Here is a 12,448-nt window from a genome sequence, read left to right as displayed (position 1 = left end):
AGTCGCAACGTGAGGCGGCATCGCCCCGCCGGCAGGGGGCGCGGCGGCACCACGTGGCGGGCAAGGCGGCGCTCCGGCCGGCGCGGGCGCGCTTCTCGGTGGTGCCGGTGGCGGCGCTCCGCCGGGCCGGCAGGGGGCGGGGCGGGGCGGGGCGGGCGCTTCCTGGCGGCGGCGGCGGAAGCGGCGGCAGCGGCCGGGCCGGGCTGGGCTCTGCTCTGCTCCGCTCCGCTCCGCTCCTGCGTGCCGAGGCGTCCCGCCGCCCCCAGGCGTCCCTCGGCGGCCGGCAGAAGCGGCAGCATGTCGGTGGCGGGGCTGAAGAAGCAGTTCTACAAGGCGAGCCAGGTGAGGCACCGGGAACCCGCCACCCCTCCCGCCGCCGCGGCCCGGGGGCGGCTGACCTTCCCTTACCAGCGCCCGCTGCTCCGCCTCGGTGACCCCCCCTCCCGTTGCCGCCTGCCCGGGCCGGCTCGGTGGTGGCCTGATACCCGCCGTTATCCCGGTCCGGTGCCCGTCCGCGTCCGCCGGGCATCGCCCCCCGCTACCCCTGCCCGGTGGCCCCTCGCCGATGTCCGGTGTTCCAGCTCGGCACCCCTCGTTATCCCGGTCTCGCACCTCCCTGCCAGCGCCCGGTTCTCCAGCTGCCCCCCGACAGCCCCCGCTTTCCCCTCCCGGGGACTCCTGGCCATCCCGGGGCTCGGTGTCCCCCGTCCCCCCCCCCCGCCGCGGCGGGGCAGGACCAACCCGGTGCCGGCTGCCAGCGGAGCGGGGTTCTGCACCGTCCCCGCTGTGGCTCCTTCGGATGCTCCCCAAACCCTCGGGGGAGCCTGGGGGGTCCCGTGGCCGGTCCCGTACCCCCGGACCGGGGCTGTTGGGGGGACGCCAGCAGGGAAACGTCTCCACTGTGGACCGGAGGGTCCCGGGGTTTGGGTGCCGGCCGTGCCCCGTGTCCGGGTGGGTGTCGTGGTGGGGGTGTGCTGCCCACCTTCCCCAAAAACGGTCCGTGTCCGCAGCACGGGGACGGATCCGGCCCGCTCAGCCCCAGCCCGGTGCTGGCTTTGCGGGCGATGGCGGTGAAGCACCTCAACAACCAAGATGTCCTCGGACTTTCTAAGCCGAGCGGGATTTTAGGAGAAAGGCCCTGGAAGGCGGTGGCCCTGCGGGGTTCGAGGTTGGAGCTGGGAGTCACCGGCCCTGTTAACCTCGGTGGCAACCTCGGTGGCAACCTCGGATGGCAGCTGCAGCCCAACCTCGGGAAGCTCCCGCTTCCTGGCAGAGCAGCCGGCGGCGGGATTTTGGGGTTGGCGACAGAGCCCGGATCCCCGGCTCGCACGGGAAACGGACGGGGGACGTCGGAAAGAACTTGTCAGATGTGCAATTTTTAGCCAAGTGAAAATTGATCCCGTGATTGATTGCTCCGGCGGTAAACAGTGAGTTTATGTCGTCCTAAAGCCAAGGTGGTTAGGCGTGGCTCCTCGCAGCTCGGGGGGCTGCAGCTCTCGCCCCCCCCGACGTGGGAGCCTGCTTCTAACGGGGTTCGTAAACACCTTCTCCCTCGCCCTCCGCGTGAGGGGTGGCCGTTCCCGATCCCCCCGAGCAGAGTTATCCTTCCCGCTGCTCGCGAACACCGCTGAAATTAACAGTTGGGGTTTTTTTTTTTTAATGTATTTTTAGAACCATTCTGGAATCGCAAATACTCCTCTGCTTCCCCCAGTCGCTGCTTTACTGCCCTTTTTTTAAATTGAAGATGAATTTTGCACAGATCTACCATCAGAGCGTGTTTTCCAGGCACAAAGTTTAAAATCCTTTAAGCTCAGCTCAAGTATGTTTGCTACGTGTGTTGCCTCCTTTCTTGGCCCTGTTTACGAAAAAAGCATTTTGCTTAAACAGCAAAGCAAAAGAACGGATTCCTTCAGTCATTCCCCCACCCCCTTTCTCGCAAACCCCTGCATCGTGGGGGTTTTTACGACTTCCACGGGGAAAGGTTATGGTGAAAACTCAGCGTAGGAGGATTTTGCTGGCGTGGATGTGCCGTGGTGGTGTCGCAGGGCAATTAGAGGTGAAAGCTCATCGATGAGTCAGGAGTAGCGTGTTTCTAAAGTCTAAAAACATCATTTTAAAAGCACCTGATGAAACCTTTATTGGGAGGATTTGTTGTAAAGTGAAGTCATATGTGGTCTTTGGTGGTGGTTTTTTTTTTTGTTACAGGTGTCTTTTTTTTTTCTTAAAAGGAACCATTTTGGCTGCTTGTGGAAAAATTAAACCTGGCGCAGCTGTCCAGGGAGAAGTAACTAGCCCAACGCGCAGACTTGGTGGCCCTCTCGCCTCTTGTGCGCGCGTGCACGTACTTCACTTGAGCGCTTAGGCTGCGCTGGGTGGTGTGTTAAATCGGGAGATAAGGTGTATTTGCAATTGCGTCCTGTGTATTTGCGACTCCATCGTGAGTTCTTTCGCGGCTCTCGTTGCCGCAGGGTTTTGGGCGCTGATTTAATCCGAAGAAGCCGGGTTTGGTGTGAGGTTTTCCGCCGGTATCAGTGAAGCGACTCGCTTTGCAGGGACAAGAGGGACGCAGTCCTCTTTCGGAGGCGCTGCCACCCCCTTTGCAGTGCCCCGGTGACGGGGACACAGGTATCTACGTTTTGGAGATGCTTTATCTGGAAACTGGAAGTGACTGGTTCCAGTTCAGCCATTTTTCTGCCTTCTCTCCCTTTCCTTTCCACCCTCCTTCCCTTTCCCTCCACCGGTCCCACTCCTCAGCTGCCCCTTGGCTGAAGGAGAGGAGGATTAGTTATTTTTTGGCTCCCTTAAAGCTATTGGATGCTGCCAAAACCAAACATGTGGAAGATCTTTCCTAAAATGTTATGTTTTGTTCCACGTCTGTTGTTAATTGAAGGAAAATGGAGCCAGGACCAAGGTCTGCAAGGACCTCGGCACCGCTGGAGCGGCAGGTTTGGGATCCCCCCTGCCTCCCCGCACGACAAGGGGGCCAGTTCAGCCTCCGAGGGAGCAGGGCTTGGCTCGTGGGCTTCTGCCGTCTGATTCCTGCTGGCCCACGTCTTCCCTGGGTGAGGCAGCCGGGCGCCCACACGCAAGAGAGAGCCGAGATAGTATCCTGCAAAAAAAAAAAAAAAAGTCACGCTGGTAAATGCTGCAGATGGTGAGCAGTTCTATGTGTGCGTCCAGAACAGGTTTTGCTAGTTCACAGCAAAATGTTCTTTTAAAAAAAAAAAAAAAGCTGTAGAAAACATTCCCGCAAAAGGAAGGAGAAACAACAACAGCAGCAGCTTTGAGCTCCAGCGTCGCGAGCTGGGAGCAGGGTGGGAAGTCCCGGTGCAGCCCCTGCTTGCAGGTGTGAGACCGGCTGATCCCCGGCACCATCCGGCCTCGATCCGTCAGCATCCAGTCAGGAATTTGCAGGAACCTTGTGGTGTAGAAATGGCTTCATACTCACCAGTTGCTTTTTATACAGATCGGTATAAGTCCTAAAAGCCTGCAAAACTTTCCGTTCACCACTGGATAGGGCAGGCTGCGCAAGCAGGGCGCCTGCCTGTGCCATTCCTGGGAAAATCTGGTGCTTATTGAGTGTAAGTGGGTTCGTCGCTACTTGCACATAGAGCAGCGGCCCTGCCTGGCACCGGCAGGTTTATCAGCCACTGGTTCGAAGGGACAAGCCCTAGGGTGGAGGCAATGCCGTTGTGATACGGTGGTGGTAAAAGCGTCCCCTCCCTCTGTGACAGCAGGACTGTCCTACCTGGGATTATACACTGCCTGACAGCGTGGAGGCAGGAGAAGCAGCACAGCCTGCGCGTTGGGGACAGGTTTACTCCGGGGAGCGGTGCCCTTATCTGTAGCCCACGTCGGTGTGGTGTCACCGTGGCTCCCGGTGCGGCTACTTCATCTGCTGCCCCGTGGATGCGGGGAGCGTCCCTCTCTGCCAGGCAGGGCTGACGGGCTGCTCTGCTCTGGGCAGTCGTGGCTCGGCAGGTGACCAAGGCGCAGCAAGAATGAGCTTGCCAAATACTGTCATTTCAGGTAGAGAGGGCCCTTCTGGGGACACAAGACGTGGTTTTGTACGCCAGCGGTTCAGCTCGGGGAGCAGACTCAGCCCAAGCGAGGGTGAGCGAGGGAAGGAGGCATTGCTTTTTTTTTTTTTAAACCAGCCTGGTATTCAGCCCTGGGTCCTGCTGTCATCCTGAACAGGATTAACATGCTCCCAAAGCCTGTGTCGTCCAAGCCTAAACCCTGCTAGGCCTGCCTGGGCTTAGGAACCGGGGTGGCAAGCAGTGGCTCATGCCCTGCTGTGCCTGGCAAGTCCTGGCCCGAGACACAGACCAGCAACCTCCTCCTCCACATGCAAAGTACAAAAGCCATTTTTCTGACAGGGGGAGAGGTGAGTGCCAATTAAAACTAGCAAGCCCTTGACGAGCACGCTTTTTCCTGAGTTTGGTGACTGCTCTCAAGACTTCCAAAGATATTTTTGAACGTGAATACCTACCGCTTGCTTTCTGCCTGGCCCGAGAGCCCGGGATGTGCTCTGTAGGCTCCCACAGCCATTTCAGCCCAGAAGGACCACGTGGTTCCCCAGCTCCGTACATCGGCGATGTACGCTTTCCGGCCGGTTGTTAATGAGTCCTAAGAGCTTACTTCCCTGCGGCTTGGTGCCCAGGTGCTGCGACGCGATGGCATCTGCTCAGATGCAGAGGAATCCGCTCCTAGATGTGCTGCACAGGGGCCGTTCGGTGACAGGGGACAGAGCGCAGCTGGCGGGCAGGGATGGCGTTTCTCCCCCTTTTTTTTTTTCTTTTTTGGCCTTCATGGTCATTTGCTTTTGCTCGTGCTGGATTGGGATTTCCTTTCTTTCTCTTTGGGTGAGGTTCTTTCTGCGGCGGCTTTGTGCTGTGCTTTCAAATTTGGTTTTTCCTCCCTTTTCCAGATGATACCTTTTAACGGCTACCTTTATTTTTTTTTTTTTTGAGGTTAAATCAGTCCTTCTAGCATATGGCTCTCCGGGGCTTTCTCTTGTAGGCATGAGATGCCTTTCCGCTTGCAGCCTTTGCTCTGTATGCGGCTGGGCGGTGGGTTTCTCGGGACATCACAGATGCGCTGTGCAGCACAGGATCTCCCAGTGGAAGAGAAATGAGAAGCCCAGCGTGCAGGATAACCTTCCATATGGAAAACCAAACCCACGAGGCCCCTTTCCCTGGCCGGAGTTTGTCTGTCGGTGCCCTGTCTTGCTGCAGATGGTTTTGATTGTGCCTGCCCTCCAGCTCTAGCTTGCTCCCGCTCTGGTGGAGACTGACACACCCCGAGTTCATCTGCGCGTTTTTGCTCCAACTCGCCGCTGCCAGAGTTTAAACCGTGAGAGGAACGGTGGTTTAAACCGGAGAGGAACTGCGGAGCCGGGAGAGCAGAGGGTCGTGCTCCCGCTGCCGACCATGCTGCAGGGAGGTTATCGCAGCGGCTGAGAAATCATAGACTCATAGGATGGTTTGGGTTGGAAGGGACCTTTAAAGGTCACCTAGCCCAACGCCCCTGCCACGAGCAGGGCCATCTTCAACCAGAGCAGGTTGCTCAGAGCCCCGTCCAACCTGACCTTGAATGTTTCCAGGGATGGGGCATCCACCACCTCTCTGGGCAACCTGGGCCAGTGCCTCACCACCCTCAGCGTAAAAAATTTATTCCTTCTATCTAGGATCATCCTAGGATCCTAGGATCATCCTAGGATCATCTAGATCTATTAGATCTTCACCTTCTGCAGCTTTTTGGCCAGTGGATGCGAGTGGAAGCTCTTAGGACAGTGACAGTGCCCAGAGACATTAAAGTGGGGACACAGCCCCCTGAGACAGGCCAGGCTCTGCTCCGCAGTGGCATGAGAACTTCATGCTGACTTGTCTTCAATCCTCCAGCAATTGGTAAGGCCAAGAGTGGACCTGAAACGCTCTGTGCGGTGGCTTTTCTGCTTTCCCAGAAAGCTGAGCCGAGAGGTGCGAGCGTGTGCAGGCAGCAGTTGGGCAGGGCTGCCTGCCCCGTCCGTGGGTGAAATCCTGGGCAAGAGCTTGCTGGTGTCTGAGAGCACCCAGGAGAGCACCCAGAGCTGCCAATGGAGGAACCGGGCACCTGAGGGGGGGGTTGAGGTGCTATTTTGGGTTCACGTGTTCTTTTTGAGCTGTTCCGGTGAATTTTGCATGCCCGTGCCGTGCCACTGGCAAGCAAGTCAGCCCATCCCTCAGCGGCAGGGTCCGAGGAGCAGGAGGAGGCGCTGGGAGCAGGTCGCTCCTCGGCTTTTCTGCCGCAGCGGTGGCTGCGCTTTGATGACGAAGGCAGAATGAGGACTGGGTGCCGCAACGGCATGGTGAGCAGGTAATGCCTGGGGGAGGCCGTTGGCAGTGTCGGGCTCTAAGTTCCTTATCTATAAATGGGAATTTGGACCGGGGAGGCAAGGGGTTTTGCTGATTCCTGCCAGCCTGACCTCCCCTCCCACAGCACCTGGTATTTGCTCTATTAATATTAACCTGGGCTGGAGTGGCCTGCAGCCTCCCTAGTTTATCTTTCAATATTATCTGCTCCTGAGGCTGGAGGAAGGCCGGATTTGCTCAAGCGCAGTGTGACGGCCCACCTGCTCAGCTTGCCGGCCAGGGTCCATCCGGGAGGGAGTCGTATTCGGCAGTAGCCGTCATCCTCGCCTGACACCCTGAAGCCCTGAGCAGTTTGCTGTCACCGGAGATGGGTGTTTCGGTGATGCGTGTGTTTGCAGATCCACGTACGGCAGGTGAAAAAGCGGAGGAGGACGCACGTACTCTGCTTTCGGCAAACCTCCGAGTGAAGGGGACTAGACTTCAGCGCGTGCCGCTTCTAGCCTAGGTGATGATGATGATGACTGAATACTGGCAGAGATGCCTGCTGTCACGTCTAGCTAAAATGACTGCGTGCAGAATATTTTCATATTAACTCCCTCTCCTTTTCTTGCATGATTTGTCGTCGATGAAATGCCTGGCACGGCGACGTTGTTCGGCTGGTTAATCGTTGTCGGAGCTGAGCTGAGCAGCCCCGTAACGGAGCTGTTTTCAGCTTTTCTCAGTATTGTTCAGCCTGTCTGGAGTCGCAGGCAGGGGATGGCTTGTGTCTCTGCATCAGTTACTTTAATGTGGCATTTTTTATTTCCTTTTAAGATTGCTTTCACAGCCATTGGGCTCCAATAGTAACGAGAACTCAGATTCTTGGAAGGCAAAGACAGAAAACAGAGGTGGAAAACTCCAGCTCTCCGCACCCTGCTTCGTTTACTCCCCTCCTTGTTTCTAATGTCAGAGAGGGAAAGTGTTATCCTGCGTTTGCAGCTGGGGGAATCTGGGACGCAGGAAGGATACGTGACTCAGGGCTGGGGCGGATCGTGCGGCATTAGGAGCGCTGATTCCTCATCGTCATCTCGCTCTGCGTGGTGATGCCTGCCTGCCTGCCTCAGGGCTTTCTGTCTAAAATTATCTATTTATCTAACTATCTGTTTTCACAGGTTATGGGTGAACTATTGAAAGTGGACGGTGCCGAGGGGGATGGTTTCTGCGTGCGGTGGAAGGAAATCCTTCCTCCCTCTTCTCCCTGCCAGTTCTTTCCTCCTGGGAAAGAGCAAAACAAGGATGAGATCAGGCAGGCTGGCTTGTAAAAGCTGATTCATTTCTTTAGCACTTTTTTTTTTTTGTTCCATCTCTCCCCCATCCCTACATATGCCAGTGCCTTTTGCCAGGGCTCGCAGCCCTATCCAAGCCCCGGGTGGTAAAACTGGAGGGACGGCAGCCCGTGCTGGGAGCAGGGCAGCTCCTCCTGCCCGAGACTGCAGAAATACCAACGTAAAAATCAAAACTATGGATGGGCTCGGAGCCCCTCGGGGGGGGGGAATTTGTGTGCAGTGGGGTGTGAGGGGTTATGACAAGACCTGAGCCTGCTGCAGCCTGCATCGATGTTGCTGTCCCTTCCGGAGAAGGCTGCTGGTTTGCACTGTTCCCAAGCAGGATGCCGAACTTACAGAAAAGACCAGAAATAAAATAAATCCGTAATCCAGAAGGTCTTGGGTCTGTAATGCCAGCTGAACTCATTCGCGTGGAAACTCAGCGATGCATCTAGACGCTGATGCTCTTTCATAAGACTCCCGCGTTGCAGAGGGCTGCGCTTGTGGTCCTTTCCGTCTTTTTAATTGCGCTGACTAAATCATCAGCCTGAGCTGTGAAGTCAGGGGCCTGGAGCTGGAGCTCCTGTCAATGGGGGTGACTTTTCCTGCAGATCTGCTCCCTCCTGGGCTGTGTCCCCACTGCCGTGGCTCTGTCCCAGCCTTTCCCCGGGGAGCAGGGGAGTCTGTGCAGAGCCGAAGCGGATGGGGAAGAATCCGGGCTCGTCAGGCTGGGAAAGCCCCGCAGCATCGCTTAGCTTCTCTTTTCGTAAGCTGTAGTGTGACGTGACTTAGTGCGAGATTCAGCCCCTCTTGGCTTCTCGCTGTGATTATAAAAGTGATAATTAAATTTTTTTAAAAGGTTTCCTCTTCCTCTTCCCCTTGCCCCCCTCCATCCCTTTAGTCAGCGATCCCATGGCTTTCAGAAACAAGTTCCTGTTGACGGGAAAGGGCCGTGTTTGGCCCAAGCTGGAGGGATAAACAAGCTGCTCTTGGGATCCTCTCCAGCGGCTGCGTGGTTTCACTGCTGGATGTGGGTTTGCTGATATACAGAATCACAGAATTGTATAGGTTGGAAAAGACCTTTAAGATCATCAAGTCCAACCGTAAACCTAACCCTACCAAGCCCACCACCACACCATGTCCCTAAGCACCTCATCCAAACGGCTTTTAAATCCCTCCAGGGATGGGGACTCCACCACTTCCCTGGGCAGCCTGTTCCAATGCTTGGTAACCCTTCCAGTGAAGTAAAATTTCCTAAGATCCAGTCTAAACCTCCCCTGGTGCAACTGGAGGCCATTTCCTCTTGTCTTATCACTTCTTACCTGGGAGAAGAGACCGACCCCACCTCTCCACACCCTCCTTTCGGGCAGTTGTAGAGAGCGATGAGGTCTCCCCTCAGCCTCCTTTTCTCCAGGCTGAACACCCCCAGGTCCCTCAGCCGCTCCCCATCAGCCTTGTGCTCCAGACCCTTCCCCAGCTCCGTTGCCCTTCTCTGGACACGCTCCAGCCCCTCCATGTCTCTCTTGGAGTGAGGGGCCCAACACTGAACACAGCATTCGAGCTGCGGCCTCACCGGGGCCGAGTACACCAACCGTGCTGATGTACCACCCGTGATACACCACCCGTTGCTGGATGTGGGTTTGCTGGGGGTGCTGGCGAGCTCTTCAGCCTGCCGGAGCGCGGCCCCACCGCGCTGGGGCTGTCCCAGGGGACACGCACGGTCCCCCCGAGGTCCTGGACCTGCCCTGCTGCACCTCTTGCAGCCGATGGAGAGTCCATCAAGAGGGAATCTGGGCTGCTCTTGCTTCCAAGAAAAGCCTCCTAGCCCATGGCGTGTGTAATTAGCTTTGTTGCCGATACCTTATTAATAGAACTAGTCTTTTTTTTTTTCTTCTAAAGCCACTGGGAATTTTAGAATCTTCCTATCTCATATTAACTGGCTATTAATAAAGTTCATGATACTGTCACTAATTAGATTGCTTTTCTGCTCAAAAAAAAAAAAAAAGTTAAACGTATCTCCATAATGAAATTCTGTCTTTCAGACAGAAGATCAAATTTGCATGATTAAAGCTTTAAAGGGCTTTTTCTAATTGAGAAAACGCTTCATAATTCATCCTAGAGCTTGAAAACCAGGCTGTATCTTCTTGTTGGCCCAGACTTTGTTCATCAATGATCATTTCTTAACCACTTTCTTGACCAAATTGGTTTTGGCTTTACAGGACTAGCTATATTTAAACTTAATCTTGCCACCTTCGTGACGAAAAAGGCAGAAAAATGGTAAACGATTATCTACGTACAAAGCAAATCCACTGTGTAAGAAGGTGCTAGTCTTGCCAAAAGGGTTCTCCCCCCACCCCGATTTTCTTCACTGTATAGCTCCGTGGTGGAGCATTTAGAAAACGTCTTGTTTGCTGCTGACGCGTGGCTGTGCACGTGTTTTTGGGTGGACTTGGGGGGCACGGGGCAGGCACAAATCTGGAGCGCCAGATGTTGGTGTAGCTGTTCTCACAGTAAAGCTCCTCCTAATTGTATTGGATGAATTTTAAAGACCAAGGAGCCTGCGCTTTTGTGCTTGCCAGGGATAACATAATCTAAATGTTGTCTACCAGAATTTCTGGTACACCTATTGCTCTGGCTGCAGGGCAGAAAGGCGATAGTGATCCATCGATAGCATCATCTGCAGAGTAAAAGCAAGGTGCTGGGAGGGATTTTTTCACATTTAAACCATTCTGAAATGACTATTAGCAAGTGTTCATGATGCACAGCAAGAAAAATGATGCATCATCTTGCATGGGCTGGAAGCATGAGAGAGTACCTGGATGTGGGGAGGCCCCTGTGCAGAGCTCTTGGAGGAGCTGATGTAGGAGCAGGAGTTTGATCCTGTCCAACACCCGTTGCCGGATTGCTCCCGGCAGTCTTGCGGACATCTGTTCCCTCGTTCCCGCTCTCCTTTTCCTTAGGATGCTGTGCTCTGGTCTGATAGCCACTAAGCTTTTCCTAGTATTCAAATTAACAAAGAAAACGCGTGTTTATAGTGTTCTCAATTATTTCTCTCCCTCTTTGATGTTTGTGTACGCTGAGATATCGCTAGGTCCGTGCTGGAGTTTTCACTTGGCCAACGCTGTCCGTGTTAAACGTGCTCTGCACGGGGCTCCCTCTGCCCCCTCCGAGTCAGGAAGAGGGGTTTTGCCTTCCCTTTGACGGGGTTGAGCTCCTGCCTGAGCTCAGCATCTTTTTTTGATCTCCCTTTTGTCTGTAGACCTGCCTGGGAACTCACCTTGACTCTTCCCTGAACTCATTAAGGCTGTCTGCCACCCAAAACTGAATGCAGCCATGACTAAACTTTTTAGGTAATTGCTCTACGTGTCCCATCAGCCTGGCTTGGCCTCATCACGCTGCAAATCCGGAGGTTCTTCTGCTTCCTTCCCAGTTTCTTGATAGGCTCCAGGCTCTGTTGCTGTTCAAGATTTTTCGCTGGGTGATGCCAGTTAGTGTCATGCACCCCGGGGAGGTGTTTTTTCATCTGTCTTGGTTTGCATGGGGAGCAGAAATCCCGTCTGCTGCTTTTTTGCAAGCTGTCCTGCGGCCGTGGTGTTTTTCCCAGAGATGTACAGGTGTCGTAAGCCCTCCTGTTCCTTTTTTTTCCCCTTGCTTTTTGTGAAATCCCTAGGAGCAGTGTGCAGGCAGATGGTTGGGGCTGATCCTTGGTACGCTGACCGAAGGACAGGACTCCTGAAGCTTTGCAGAAGAGGAAACCGAAGGTTGCAATGACTAGGAGGCACTTCTAGTGCTTTGTACTTTTACATCACATCTAATGAGCGGCTCCAAGTCTCAAATGCGAGGAGCCGCTTGTCTTTTTCCCCTGGGTCTGCAAAGGTCGGGTGGAGTTGCTGAGGAATGATGGCTCAGCAGCTTTGCAAAAGTCAGGCTGTGATTCACTGAGGCTCTTCCGAGATAGGACGTAGGGAGGTTGGGCAGGAAATCTGGATGCAAGGCAAATATTCCACGTTTCCCCTCGGTTTAGTGGACTTCCTCTGAATTGCTGTAGTCATTGCAAGTGGGTGAGAAGGGCATTGCTGGGGGAGAGAGGCAAGCTGCTGCTTTTTTCCTTATGTGTTTTTGTTTTCCCTGTTAACTTGACCCAATTACATATTTTTTTTTTTCCAGCTGAAGAGAAATTATGTCTCATTGGGTACAGAGCATGTGAGAAGTAACTAATAATAGGAGAAAATATCTATGATGCAAATGGCTGTTGCTGACTGTCGGGAGGTGCCCCCTTCCCCGCAGCAAGAACATTTCAAGTGTCTCCCTGCGGTGAGAGCTGCGTATTGAAACCTTTCTCCTCTGGGGTGAGTCTGCTTTTAAGGCAGCGTTGTGCCCTTTTGGCAGGCTGGCCCGTCCCTGGCTTGGCATTAGCCGGGGCAAGCTGAGCAGTTGGCTTCTGCTTGGGGAGGAAAGGAGGCACCGTCTTTCTCCTGCTGGAAGAGTTAGCTTGGAGAGCGCCGAGATGAGCACAGAGCATCGTAAAGAGGGATCGCAACCGGGATTTTAAATACTGTCACGCTACAGACGAGGAAAAGCCGAATCCCCCGAGCAAACAGGGAGCGGCTGCATTGCAGTGCATATGTATGCCCTTCTCTGGCCCGAGCTCTGCGAGCGTGACCTGCTGGCTGCTGCTTCTTAAGTTACTTTTTTTTTTTTTAATTCATGCTGTCCTCATTCCTCTGAGCCCATCTGCTGGATGGAGATGAGTCATTCGATAGCGCTTTGAGTAGGTGATTTGACAGGTGG

The 12,448-nt window shown here is 54.5% G+C and overlaps 2 protein-coding genes across 8 annotated transcripts in view; both read left to right on the top strand.

The window, feature by feature from the left end:
* Positions 1–12,448, top strand: part of HNRNPM (heterogeneous nuclear ribonucleoprotein M) — a 114,214-nt gene that overhangs the window by 24,203 nt on the left and 77,563 nt on the right. The gene's annotated exons all lie outside the window — the stretch shown is intronic.
* Positions 142–12,448, top strand: part of SH3GL1 (SH3 domain containing GRB2 like 1, endophilin A2) — a 30,771-nt gene continuing 18,464 nt past the window's right edge. For 2 of the 6 annotated variants that reach the window (XM_072845233.1, XM_072845232.1), the window contains exon 1: positions 145–342. In XM_072845233.1, the coding sequence (XP_072701334.1) occupies positions 298–342 (45 nt within the window). In that variant the 5' untranslated portion in view covers positions 145–297. Of the gene's footprint in view, positions 343–11,861; positions 12,007–12,448 lie in introns of those variants that run through there. The other 4 variants (XM_072845236.1, XM_072845237.1, XM_072845234.1 and 1 more) reach the window with 4 other exon arrangements.

The sequence above is a fragment of the Ciconia boyciana genome, chromosome 24, assembly GCF_034638445.1.
Source record: "Ciconia boyciana chromosome 24, ASM3463844v1, whole genome shotgun sequence".
Classification (NCBI taxonomy): Eukaryota; Metazoa; Chordata; class Aves; order Ciconiiformes; family Ciconiidae; genus Ciconia; species Ciconia boyciana.
Note: the sequence above shows the minus strand (reverse complement) of the source record. Positions and strands in the feature narration are given on the sequence as shown.